The sequence below is a fragment of the Halyomorpha halys genome, unplaced genomic scaffold (genome assembly GCF_000696795.3).
Source record: "Halyomorpha halys isolate HHAL.00 unplaced genomic scaffold, Hhal_1.1 Scaffold5.1, whole genome shotgun sequence".
Classification (NCBI taxonomy): domain Eukaryota; kingdom Metazoa; phylum Arthropoda; class Insecta; order Hemiptera; family Pentatomidae; genus Halyomorpha; species Halyomorpha halys.
In genome coordinates, this window is record NW_027106871.1 from 1,076,634 (window position 1) to 1,091,321 (window position 14,688).

Below are 14,688 nucleotides of genomic sequence, written 5' to 3' on the forward strand. Positions count from 1 at the left end.
TATGTATAATTACTAGTCAAGATTGATGAGTCTGTCAAGTATAGGTAGGGAGAATACAAAATGGCAGTTGTTTCAAAAACCTAAAAAAACATTATTTTTTCATTCGGAGCTCTATATCTTAAAAACTACCAACAACACTAGAAAATCTAAGAGAGCATTATTTAAAGAAGAGTAAATTTTCTGAAATATTAGCCCTAAAAGAGATATTTACGTCCAATAGTTCTCGAGATGTAGCTTTTTATAAAAAGAAACATTTCCTAAAAATCTTCTGAAAGATTAGTAGTTAGCTAATTTATTTTGAGAAATCTATATCTCAGGAACTATGAGACGTACAGATGTCTATTAGTAGTCAAATTTAATGGACTATAAACAAGTTTATGACCTTTACCTTCGTAGGAATAGTAGTTTTCATGATATTTGCTAAAATATATTCATTTATAGTTGTTCGGGCAATAAGTTTGATTTATGAAAAACTTCATTTCAGAAACCATTGGACATACAGATGTTTGCCAGCGCTCAAATTAAAGCTAGTTAATAGGGGTAGTAGTTTTTATCATATTCACATATGAGTGTAAAATTGGCAAATGAAAATTTCTCCGTACTATAAATCAATTTATAGTTTATTTTAACAAATTTCATGTAAACTATTACTCCTACGAAGATAAACATCATAAAATACTTTATAGCTCATTAGATTAGCTTTAATTTGAGTGCTAATAGACATCTGTACGTCAAATGGTTTTTGAGATATAAATTATTCAAAATAAATTCACTAACTACTGATCTTTCAGAACGTCCCATACTACATTTTTTATGAAGTGTTGCTTTTTAAATAGCTATATCTCGAAAACTATTTAACGTAAATAACTCTATTAGGGCTCATATTTTAGCAAATGTACTCTTCTTTATATGACGTATTCTTAGGTTTTCTTGTGTTCTTCCTACTTTTTGAGATATAGAGCTCCGAATGAAAAAATAGTTTTTTTTTTATCGCTTTGAAACAGCCGCTATTTTTTATTCCCCCTACCTACACTTGGCAGACTCATGAATTTTTACTAGTAATTATACATAGTTTTCATTAAAGTAATAAAAAATTGGGGTGAGATAACAGCTTTTTTTGGGCTCTTGTACTAATACTGCCTCGTGAGAGATATTCATTACCCTTAAGATTAAAGTGATAGCATATAAGACAATGTATGAACTAAGTTTTTTAAAACTTTTTTATTAATAAATTAAGTGTTAAATAAATGGGGTTTTAATCCAATAAGATAACATTATTTATAAAGAAATTAAAATATAATAAATGCAAATTGTGAAATACCAGGAATAAATCGTAAATAATTTATAATTAGAATTTAAAGCAAACAAGTTGACATTCGTTGTTAGAGCAGACTACCTCGCTAACGATGTCAGAAACTCCTAACTGCGACAGCGGGCCGTAACATCTGGACCATTGCAAAGTTAGTTTTGACAGCCAAAAATCCGTCCTAACGAAATTACATAGAAGCGCGAAATTCTCTCTCTGTGCACCAAGGTGGACGATTCTGCAATAGAAGTCAGGCTCTAAATGCGCAAACGTTTTCTGAATCTACTAAATTGAATAACAGGGTTTCTATAAATTAAATTATATCACAACTGACAAGCCCGGAAATGCTCCCCTTGTTCTAAATTTAGGAAAATTAAAATTAAACATACATTATCATTTTTATTTGATTAATGATTGAATTAATTGATTATTATATCTATTTAATTTACAGCGGTAAAATAAATACATAATAAGAATTGGTATATTGAATCACTCAGTTTTTATACATTAGTCTATTTAAAAATAAAAATATTTTTCCAACAGATATCAACATATATTTAAAAAAAATCGTTTAAAAGATCAAAGAAGATGCAGGTTATGAAAAGATTCAGAAGAACATCTCCATGGGTCAAAGATTTTATTTTATTTTTTTAGTCCTATCAGGATATTTCTGCGAAGACTACCAATGTGGTTTTAGACGAAATCGTTCAACAATTGATCAAATTTTTTCATTACGGAAAATCTTGCAGAAAAAATTGGAATACAACGGGATAGTTCATCAGCTTTATATATATTTCCAAAAGGCTAACGATTCTATTGACCGCCAGAAGCTGTATAATATTCTGATGGAACAGAGAATACCAAAGAAGTTAATAAATCTCGTACGGATGTGCATGACCGAAACGTATAGTAAGGTATGAATTGGTAATCATTATTCTGAGAAATTCGAGGTCCGGTCGGGTTTAAAACAAGGTGATTCATTACCACCTATCTTATTTAATCTAGCACTAGAATACGTCATTAAAAGTGTGATTTTTTTTCCCCAACCCCCCAAAAAAAAAAAAAAAAGGAAAGAAAAAGGGCAATAACGGGAAAAAAAAAAAGAAATCCAGGTGGGGCCTAACCTTGGGAATTTAAAGGTTCCCGGTAAGGTTAAAGGTAAAGAAGAACCAACCAATCCAAAAAAGAACCAATTTAAAGCCCGAAAAGAAGGGACCCACCCGGGTAAAAAAAAAAGAAAAAAAAAAGTGTGATGAATACCGAAAAGGGTTTAAATTTGGGTGGTAAAATACCGGTGCTTGGGTATGCTTATGATTTGGTATTATTGGATGATGACAAAGAATCTATAGAACTAAATACAAACACGCTAATAAACTCCAACAAGGAGCAAGGTCTTGAAATAAATACGGATAAAACAAAATACATGGTTAGCAGTAGAAATGCGAGCAATTTCGGTGATATAGATATAGAAGGAATTACGTTTTAACAGGTAGGTTTAAGTCTTCAGATTCTACGGTAACTAGAAAAAACGAAATTTATGAAGAAATAAAAGCGAGTTTGAAGGCCGGAAATGCTTGTTATTTTTCAATTTCGAAACTGCTTAGTTCGCGCCTTCTATCGAAAAACTTAAAAATTATAATTTACAAAACCATTATCCTTCCCACTGTTCTTTATGGATGCGAGACGTGGCCTCTTACACTAATGGATGAACAGCGTCCTAACGTTTTCGAAAATAAAGTATTACGCATAATATTCGGACCGAAAAAGGATGAATTAATGGGAGAATTTAGAAGATTACACAACGCTGAATTAAGGGACCTACACCCGGTAAATATAACTCAAGTTATAGCATTGTGGCGTGTAAGATGGCCATGTAAGGTTGTAGGGCTTAGTAAATCCCTAAAATTTTAATAAACATCGATCCAACAGGTAAACGTCCGAGGGGTAGACTGCGTATATGGGTGGATTGCGTTATTACTGATTTAGTGGAATTGGGTTTGAAGGGGCATCACTAGAAGGATATATGCAGAGAGCGTTTGGTAGTATCGGCATCGAACCTTCGGGTTCGTTAAGCCATTATTATTATTATTATCAGGATATTTCTGACATATGGAAGAGAGGAGGAATTGTCCACAAGATGACCAACGTATTCAAACCAGAGTGGGAGGACCAAGTCTTCGTTCAATAGGGCAGTCACGAAATAAAAGTAAACCTCACCTGGTCAGAATCAAACCGGCACCGCTGTAGGTTTGAGGTTGCTAAGGTGACGCCTAAACTCCCTAAACTGCATACGGTTTTTCTTCGTGGGAGCGGTCAGATGTATAATAGGGACAATCAAACATTTTTTGAACCAAGCCAGCATAATTGAAACTGAGTTATAATGAATTTTTTACGTTATATATGACTTAACGATTGGTGTTTTTATTTATAGAAGATCACAGGTATCAAACGACGATTATATTTGTAGAAGATATAAATCTATTTATGTACACCAATATGCAAAATCGCATGGGTAAATAAAAATCAATCTTTAGAGCCGTTTAGAAAATCTATGCAAGAGCCATTCATTAAAGATTAAGGAGTTCTTTGATTTATTTTTGATTTTCTCAACAATAGAACGTGTAGAATTTGCTACACCACCATGGAGCACTTTATTGAAATATCATATTATCGAACCCCCTCTAGTTCTCTTTTTCCATATCCTCTAACTCCTTCAGTTCATATACGGAATTAACACATACCTCACCTCTATAACTCATTCCGTAAGATACTTGCATCTGACTACTCCTTAACTGAAATGCATCCCAATGGAACGCAAATCTATTTCAAACTCAATTCTCTCTCTTCGTATATCTCCTGCCTCTTCAAGTAACATGATTTCCTTTCGTCCTCAGACTTGTAAATATCAATTAAAATTTAATATACATCATTATATCTCAGTTATGTATTCTTTATTATTTATTGAAGAAAAATATCCAAGTTACTTAACTACGGGCGGACTATTGAGCCTTCTCTCCACATTATTTTTTGTAATTTACTCTAAGAAAATGTCAATACAAATAAAAATAAATTAGTAATTCAGTTTCAATTTTCTTATTTCGCTCATTATATAAATTTCCATTTTTAAATTATAAAAAAAATTATTTATTTCTTAAAAGGTATGATAACATATTATCGGAAGTTATTATAAGATGATGTTGCATTGTAGCTGAGCTGTGGCTATCCAATACAGAGGGAAACCATGGGCTAAATAGGCTGTTAGTAATCTTGTATCAAAGTGGCCTAGCTATTGCTTGCGAATAGTTAGGGCACTTGATTGGTCTGGTCGCTAACAATTTGTGGCTGCAACTGATTGAGAATCAACTACCATCGATTAAACTTGTGCCGATGGATTTCCACTTGGACCGATGTCGCGTTTATGAATGAATATTAAGTAATATAAATTCAAATTACTTATATTAAAGGTTCAAGGAGATAACTGTACAAAAATTCAGGTAAAAATGTCTGCTATTTTATGGGTTAGTTTTGATTTATATTTAACTTATTTTTAACATTTATTTATATGAATGTTAAAACAGATCTTGATATTTCTAATTTTTAGTCAACAATAATAAATAACATTAATATACGCACTAATTATATAATTAAACTATTGTTCTTCTTTTTATGTATTTTCATATTTGTTTAATTTAGCTGTATGGTGAGTTTGTTTTATACAATCAACATTGATTAAATCATGTCAGTAGAGTTTCTCACTAGATTGCTTGTTGTTGTTGTTGGCTAGGGCTTTAGGGCGTAAAACCCTGAGGTCATCAACGCCCATGGTTCGCGCTTTATTATTCTATTTCATGATTTGATACTCTTTAAATAATTATGAAAAAACATTTAAATAATTACTTATTTTAGAATTATTTAGTACGTATAACAAACTTTCCGGTTTAAATCTTATTCAAAAGGCCATTCCTTTTTAAGAAAACCGAAACCATTTCAACGTTCTTCTGGTCATCATTCAGAGCATCCGATACATTCGGTGCCACTCCCCGAATTGCTCGTATTCATGGCTGTGAAGTTTTCCTTTTCCCTTTGGATTTTTGAATCTACCTACAGTGGTGTACCTAGACCATTTAATTTGTTTATTTATGAGAGCCTCTCCCTCGGATCCACAGATTTTGGGTAAAATAGCAATATTTCGGATTTTGAATTGAGCATCTATTCAGAACTCTCTTTTTCCTAATGTACTTCAGATTTCGTCAGCCGACAAAATGATTTGGTTAAATCTAAGAGTTAAAATTGAAATTCATTAAAAAATATTTGAGGCTGACTAAAACCCCACTGGTCAGAGACTTATTTCAGATATATTGAAAAAAAAAATTATCATATGTTCATCCCATAAGTACACAATTGGCAAGTTCTAACTAGATACCTTCCAGACTTGTGGGTTTTGTCGAATGGCCGTATTTCTATTGGTTCATAAAGGACAATACTTTTTTTACTTACCAAAGAGGTTGCGTACTACTACGCAGCGACTGACGAGGAAGATATTATTAGAGAAATAGAAAATAAATAAAAATTAATCTGAAATAGATAATATATGTGCAACGTGAGTTGGCACTCATTGTGTAGCATTTTCCATTTAAACAAGGTTACAAAATGAGACCAACTACGTCTCTTCCTAAACTAAATTGAAACTTTTTTTTTTTTAATTGGATGCGAAATTTCCCTTAACAACAGTTGATTTGAATATATGTTTGTTTGAAATTGTGTATTTACTGGTCCAGATAGTATTGTGAACAGCTGTAGATTCGCAAATGTGCGTGTATTTAATAATGACATCGAACGTTTCAGAGAAACATTTTACCTTATTGATGTTGGACATTAAATAGTTTCCATGGCACCGGATTGGGTCTCACCTGGAACAGAACAAAAATACAATTATTAATATAATCGTTTATTTATTTGGGTTTAATATTGTACTCAAAATGACTGAATAACCAAATAGTTATCTTTGTTAATAACATGATTTTTTTATGTGTTAATTGTAATGAAGAGATAATTGAAAATTGATTTTAACTTTAATTAAAATATCTAGCTTAAATTTAAAATATACAATCAATTAATTTAAATTAAACATAAATCAGATGAATTTCAAGAGAACATAAAAATGGCCCATGACTGAAATTAGTGCTGAAGACAAATATTATATAGTAATGTAGTAAAAATGTTTCATGAAGAAAGAAATTGTATGAAATTTATTTACTAGTATCGTGAAATAAGTTAGTATTAAGGATAATACGGAGGGGTCAGTTTTTTAAAAGTATAGTACTATTGCACAGATGTAGAAAATTAAAACGAAAGTTACGAATATGAAAAATAAAACAAAAATTATATATATGTATATATAGTTGACGGTAAAGATTTAAATATAAGTAGATCGTCAGTGTTGCGGTCAAAAAAAGGACAAATAGTTTAAAACTATTTGTAACAATATGTATCTTTCTAATTAACTATTATTAGTAACGATATGTATCTTTCTAATATTACTTAGTTATTCCTAAATTAGAAAATTATTATAGTTATTATTATTATCATATTTCTGTATCCCTCTCTTATTATTTTTCATTTTTCATCATATCTTTTTGACTACTTCCTGTATACGCGACGTATTAGAAATAGAAATATAGCCGTTAAACAGCTGGCCACCTCCTCCCCACTCCTCCACTCTTCCGCTTTATTATTGCCTTCTCTCCAACCTTTCGCTTTGAACAGGTCTTGATTTGTTCTTTGCTCATTCATTATCATTTGATATAATTATTATTATTTTTATTTATATTTATTCTATCACGACGTTTATTTAATCTCTACTTTTTTTTTCGTATTGTTTTTGTTTTATGTACATCTCCTGTACTTTTTTAACTTTATATTTTACGTATTTTAAAAAAAAGTTTACTCCTACCATTGTTTATTCTTATCATTGTATATTCAAGTTTATTTTATGCTGATACTATTTTATGTCTTCCTTTCTTTTATTTATATGTAATTTCTTATCACTTTATTTTTACATAATATTTATCCTACCTTAAATTACCTTATTGTAATATTTTCAGTTTTCTTTTTTTTGTATCTTTTTAGCCCTGCAAAGTGGGGCGAAACGTGGGACATCAAAATAGTTTTAAACTATTTGTTCTTTTTTTGACCGCAGCCCTGACCATCTACTTATATCTAAAACAAAAATTGTTTACAGATGTAGAAAAGAACTGTTACTACTTAGTATGGAGTAACTATAATCATGACATCGGCGGTTAAGTGGAGTAACCACTAGTACCTAAACACTGAACTTTTATAATGCACAAATGTGTATTTTCGTATCTTATTGTTATGTTTCTGCTAAAACAGAAAAACATTAAAGTAATAGGATGCATTACGTATGGTTAGATAATTCAAATTGGATATTAATTGTTTGTATCAATGGTACTATATCTCATGTATAAATGCAAGAAGGTTAAGATGGGCGGGACATGGGGTTCGAAGCAATCCATCACGACGACTCTACACAACAATAAATGCCAGTATAGTAGGCAAGGGACCAAAAACCAAATGGATTGACAGAATCAATAAAGATGCGAAAGAGCTGCATACAGCAAACTGGAGAGCAATAGCCCAAGACAGGCAGGTGTGAAGAAGGCTGGTTAGGATGGCCAAAGATCTACAAGGTCTATAGAGCCAACCGAAAAAAATAAAATAATAATGATATCGATAAGTTAGTATGAAAGTATGAAATCAAAACAATTAACATTAAATTTAAATTTATTAAATAGATGACTAATACAGGCTAATTGTGTATATTACATTTGAAATGGGCCTGCAACTATTTTAGAAATAATCAAAATGCTGTGAAATCGAAAATTAAGATAATCCTTGACAATGGCCAGGCCGAAACATTGGTGATGTTAGTAAAATAAATTAATAAAGTGTCTTGAGGCTGCATGGATCCAATTTATTATTATTCATTATTTTTAAGGATTAACTGTTGAGAGTTCATTAATTAGTGAACATCGCGTAATTTTAACCTATAAATAGGAACATAAGTTTTTATTTTCTCAATTTAAGTATTTTCCAGACCAATTAAGTGGTATAAAATTATTTTCCCGAAAGTTTTCCTCATAGAACTATAGTACTTTTCCTCATCTATTACTGTAACTCAATTTCGAAATTACGGCATCGCCTGATTTCCCCATTGTTTTCAATCAGTGTCATCCACTTGTTGTTTATTAGACAAAATACAACTTTTAAAAAGGACTTAAACATTAACAGATTTCAATTTTTTTTTAATAAAAATTACTTTCGCTTTACGTAAGGTTTAGGAAATACATATTACCGGTAGTTAAACCTTCTTTTTTTTCCGAACCCTCTAAAACAGAAATAAGAAGTGAATTAGTAAATGAATTACTGTGAAAAATAAAAGTAATTCGTGTTGAGTCTTACCTTTTATTACCTTTGGTATAACTTCTTTGGTTTTCTCTGGTCAGAATAATATAGATATGGTAAGGGCAAATTGGATCATACTTCTTTGTGAGAACCAAAAATATTTCATAAAATAAATTTAAATAATATCTCAATTAAAATTTCTTCAGTGATCCCGTCTCACAATTAACTCCTACAATAATTAGCAATAAAGAAACGACACCACTTTGAGGGACAAAAAGCCAGGACTGACTTCACAAGAAAGAAATGTGTCAATTAGTCCTGACGACCTTCCATCCTTCTTTGTCCTTCAGCTCCTCTATTATCAGAACTCTATTCCATATTTTTCTCCTTGATAGATCCGAGGAAAGGGGGTTATTTCCCCTTGGCATTGGGGCAATGATTATAAAGAAGTTGTCAGGACTACATTGTTGCAAATGTCTCCTCCCTCAGGAATGTCTATTCTTTCCTCACAGCAATTTGTTACACGGCATTCCAACAAAATAAAACATCATATCAACCTATATTGAGCAGTGATTTACGTTCACATAAATATTGCTTAGGTTAAAGATTCCATATAGTTAATGTATACTACAGTATATATGATATATATACTGTAGTGTAATTATTATATATACTGTAGTATTTACATATATTATGTATTTTTTAATACGTATATTATGTGGCTAAGGACTAAAAAACCAATGTTCATTTTTAAAGGTTTCTAGTTGATTATTATATATACACTACAGTACAGACCATGTGCAGGATTACGAGGGATTTTCCGAGTTGCTTAGCAAGATTAAACCTTATGAGTGGCTAGGGGCTTTGGGAAGAAAATTTATATATATAAACGAAATTGTTACAAGAAAAATAAAACACTCTAAGGAACGTGGGATTTTCCAAACCCCAATATACAACTTAAAATGCATTAATTCAAAGTCAATTATCTTGTGATCTTGAGGAATGAAGTCCAGAACTGATCGGTGTAAGTTCAAATTCCAAAGCTATGAACTTTGAATTGCTACCTTAAGGTTAAGATCGTCACATTTTATGTTGAATACGAAGAGATAAATAAAAACCTATTTAAGTTAGGTAATGAATAATTGCAGAACAGTACACAAAATAAAATATAAATTCAGAAAGAGTAAGTCCCAAAACAAAGATTTTTTTTTATTCTCCGTCAACAAATATATATATGTGTGTGTGTCTGAATTTTTGTGTGTGTATTAACGAGTTATTGATTAGAGAGTACTGGCTAGTTAGCACTGCCGTGGTAACTAATTGATGCAGTTAGGTGTGCAGTGTATTACGTGATCAGCTTACCGTTGGTCTTGTCTGCGGTTGTTTGTACACCACCAAGAGGCTGTGGCCATTGTTTGTTGTTCCATCACTGACCCAAATCATTAACCTGCTTCATTTTCAGATTTCACACTACTCTCATCACATTTTGATCAAAATTTAAAGTTATAAATTTTTGTTCACTGTTTCGTTTGAATTCCAACAAACAATAATACGAATGTTAGTTTTTATTTTAGAAATAAAAGCGTTTATTTTAGCTTCCATACTCACGAGACTAATCAAGCATCGTTTTCGCATTAATTATTCAAACTATAACTCTTTAAAATTCCTGGCAACTTTTATTTCAATTTTGTAAATAAAGTAACTACTAGCGCAACCTAGTGTCCAATAGAAAAACTCTTATATCCTCAATGTTTTCTGCGAGTAGAAAAGGACAGACAGGATGCCGCTCGGGTTCTTGAGTTCTGGAATTTTATTACAGTTTGCTGCGTTGATAATTCTTACCAAGAGTGAGTAAGAACTATCAGTAGCTGTTCCTCGGCTATGGAAAAAGGGAATAGGAGAAAAATACAAGGAGGAAACATGATACGTTACCATTGAACAACAGCTACCAATACACCCACTTTCAAATGAGACTATATTACAGGAATTAAAAAATACTAAAATAGAAGTTACTATTGTACAAGTCAAGGTAATTGAATAAAGATAAATCTGATTAATAGTATTAGTTTGTACTTTATTATGAAACAGGGCTCAAGTCTATCTGGAATAAAATAAATAAATTAAAAAAACTTTCACTTCTACACCTACTGAAGTTCATTTTATACTATTCAACTTATATTTTGCCTTTCTCACTTCATCTGGCTTTCATCTTCATCATTACAATGGGCCTAATCATTAAAAATAATTTATTAACCCAGCTAGCGAAAAATGTTTGATTTGAAAATCCCCTAAGCTCATGTGAGTTATTCAATTGAATAATAGTCTTAAAAAAATATATATATTTTCATTTAAATCACAATTAGTTTTATTCAATAAAGTACCAAAACTATTTACAAGCAAATTCGAAATAGTGCAATGCTTGGTATTCGATTGAAGGTGTTCTTCACACACATTTATTTAGGTGTATTCTAACGCAAATCTCGATTTATGTATTCGTTAATGATCACGATTTATGAGGTTGTTAATTCTAATTAATTTAATAGTTTACATAAAGAAAAAAGTGATTAACCATTAATATATCTGAGACCGTACAGGAAAACAAAGATCTTTGGAATGGATAATCTAAGGGACAATGAAGGTTATGTCTTTTAATTTTTCTCCCGTGAGATGAGAGTGAATACATTTCAAAAGGTTGATTAAAAATAAACGTTGAAGAGAGATAACTTTCCATATAGAGAAGGATGAGGGAAACGAATAGGACCAAAGCAAGCATATCCTGTTAGTGCTTCATGTTTTCAGAGTGATTAACAGAGGAAATTAGAAAGAGTAATTTCATTTGTTGATTACCTATTCCGTAACATCTCTTCTGAAGAAAATACCAATGGCGTAGTTCCAAAATCCCTCATAAGGAGTAAAAGTTACTTGAAATTTTACAAAACAAAGTCATTTGACTTCCAATATATAATGAATGACCAAGTCATTATAATTTTATAACACTAATTTTGTTTCTAACTTATGGTATAAGGGAAGTTGGTATTTAATTATTTTTTCCAAATTTAAATACCAACTTCCCTTTTATTAATTTTTTTTTTGTCGGAGGTCAAGACTGGTGATGTAACCCATGGCGGGAGATTTGAATTTTAGCTCGACCTAACCTTAACCACTGGTCATGTGACCATTAAGTTAAGTTTACAGTTTTTCAAACATTGTTGTGAGTTGAGTTGCATTGACACTATAAAACTACGAACTGAACTATAAAAGACAGCTATATTTTTATAATATGTAATTGCTAAGATATAATTCTCTTACCGCATCTATAAAAAAGCTTTTTTGTTTTCCCACATTTAATAGTATTTTTTTTTCAAAATGACGATGGCACTCTTTTTCCATGTAAAGGTATAACTTGAAACAATTTAAGATTTTTCTGTAAAGTTAATTTAGATAAGCATTATTGCAATATTAGTTTTAATTAAATCATATGCATGATTGCAAAATAAATCATCGAAAATGAAATTGCAATCGCGTGCAAATAAGAATTATTTTTTTCTCTTCCATTAAAAAAAGAAAACAAAAGAGATCCAAGAAAATAATTCTTTATCTACCATAAACTTTTCTTTATATTCAATCAATAATTTTTTTTTATTGAAATCCATCAGACCTTAAGCAAAAGATAATATTTCACTTCTTCTAGTAACTACAAAAATATGACCCTTAGGTACTTAAAGGCTGAATGGTCTTCAATATATTTATAGTTCAGTCTCAGACCATAAATGTATATCTAAGTCCAATAGAAGCTTCACATAAAAACAAAATAGTTTCTTTTATTCCACTCTACAAAGTGTTAAAATAAACCTGAGTAACCGTTAAAAGAAAAATTATTTGAGTCTCGTGATTCTTAAAATGTGGCCTGAATAGAATTGTTTCCAACATTTTTTTAGTTTCTTTTACAGACGACACCCTCTTCGTGGTAATAGTACTAATAATAATTATTATTTATTTGTTTATGGGGCAACCCCGTACAAATAGGTAATAATCATAATAACAAACAACAAACTATTTGATTATTATATAAGCTAATAATAAAACAGAATACCCAAATGGTGAATTAAAAATCATTTATAAGATAATAACAAACAGTGAACTGAAACTTTTTTTTTCCTACGGAGGTGAAATGAGATCGTGTTTAATTTTCCGCGTAAATGACGGATGGCAGGGTGCGTCTGGTCACCTTTATACGAGAGAAATGTTGGTTGCTTCTGCACATTATCTACAAAATCACATTGTCCTGAATAGATAAAATCTTCAACTACATCACCTGCCTGATTATTCGTTTTATAACCCCAAATCCATGAGTGAGCATTAACGTCTCCCATCAGTAATGAGTGTTCATCCCAGCCTTCCAAAAGATCTTCAAGAGAAAGCTTCTTTCCCGGTGGGCTATAGATAAAATAGATCTTCCTTATGCATCTCCCATTCTATACTTTGGCACACATCACCTCAGACTTTTTTGTTACAGTCATAGTCGTAATTATATTGATTTTAGCGACTAGATGGTTTTTAACATAAACTACCATTCCTGAGGCGACTTGAAGTCCACGTGTCAATGTTTTCATTCGGTATCCTTTTATACTTATAAAGTCTTTTTCAGTTGAAGCTCCACATTCGCAACTACCAACAACGTCAATATTATATTTTTCCAAAAAAAACTTCAATTCTGTAATTTTATCATGTGTTATGACCTCCAGCATTCCAAAATTTAATTTTGAGCTTGGAGTTTTGATGGCCTTTAGAAAGGCTGTTTTCATTACGGTTAAGTGTCAGTTGTCATATTCTGTGGGCTGTTGTGGCGACTCATTTAGCGCTATCCATGGGGCACGTGTATCAATGATACGGACGCGAGCAGCACTACCCCCCAGTGAACTGAAACTGGGATTATCTACATTAGTTAGTGTGAAAAAAACCCCAGAACAAAATGGACATTACTTAAAAAAATAAAATAAATAAAAACAATACATCTTATTGTGAAGATAGCTAATAAGAAACAGTAAACCCAAACTGGGATTATCAACATTATTCAGAGTGAAAAAACAGAACATAAACCACATTAATTAATAAAATAAAAGAATAAAAAACTATACATCTTATTGTGAAGATAGCTAATAAGAAACAGTAAACCCAAACTGGGATTATCAACATTATTCAGAGTGAAAAAACAGAACATAAACCACATTAATTAATAAAATAAAAGAATAAAAAACTATACATCTTATTGTGAAGATAGCTATTCTGCTCTAAGTATAAGGCTTTGAGTTACATATATAAAAAGAAGAAGATCCGATTATGAAGGTAAAGAAATTCATACAACTGGTTTGGGTTAATATAGCTTAGTTTCAGTATGTACCGGATTCGGTTCTCTTGATACCTGGGGCAGTATATTAAAAATTGGAAACAATCCTCCAGTGTCGTTCCATCACTAGGTGGACTTAGCTTTTGTGGGTCTAAGATTTAAATCGACTTCATAGACTAAGCTACTCGTATAAAAAAATAGAAATGAGAGGAAGAAAAAGAGCAATAGAAGAAGTGAGGTAAGGACAATGAAAAGCAGACTTTCCGAGGGGAAGAGCATGCTCCAGTTATTAAAGTAAAGTTTGAATTGAACAAACATCTTAACCAACAGTCAAGTATTCATTTATCACCTTCTAATACGCACAATTTCATTGCGAATCATGATCATCACTCAATGTTATTTTAGTAATCTACTGTAATTTCTCTCAGAAGGATAAGAAAAATGAAAAAATATATGAAAAGAGAGCATGGAATGAATTAAGATGCGATTAGCAATTTCCATTTTTGTTAACCTAATGTGTCCTAAATATGAATTTATACTAAGAATGTAATCATCTGTTTGTTTAATGGTTGGGGGACCATTTGTAGTCGAGGGAGTTCTTTTTTTTTTT

At 31.2% G+C, this 14,688-nt stretch overlaps 1 protein-coding gene across 4 annotated transcripts in view; it reads right to left on the minus strand.

The window, feature by feature from the left end:
• Positions 1-14,688, minus strand: part of LOC106692556 (dopamine receptor 1) — a 164,182-nt gene that overhangs the window by 51,266 nt on the left and 98,228 nt on the right. The window contains exons 1-3 of one of the 4 annotated variants that reach the window (XM_014438575.2): positions 8,789-9,264; positions 8,682-8,714; positions 6,165-6,216 (exon numbers count right to left, since the gene is read on the minus strand). The exons of 1 other annotated variant lie outside the window; for it this stretch is intronic. In XM_014438575.2, the coding sequence (XP_014294061.1) occupies positions 6,165-6,182 (18 nt within the window). In that variant the 5' untranslated portion in view covers positions 6,183-6,216; positions 8,682-8,714; positions 8,789-9,264. Of the gene's footprint in view, positions 1-6,164; positions 6,217-8,681; positions 8,715-8,788; positions 9,265-12,040; positions 12,164-14,688 lie in introns of those variants that run through there. 2 more of the 4 variants (XM_014438583.2, XM_014438568.2) reach the window with 2 other exon arrangements.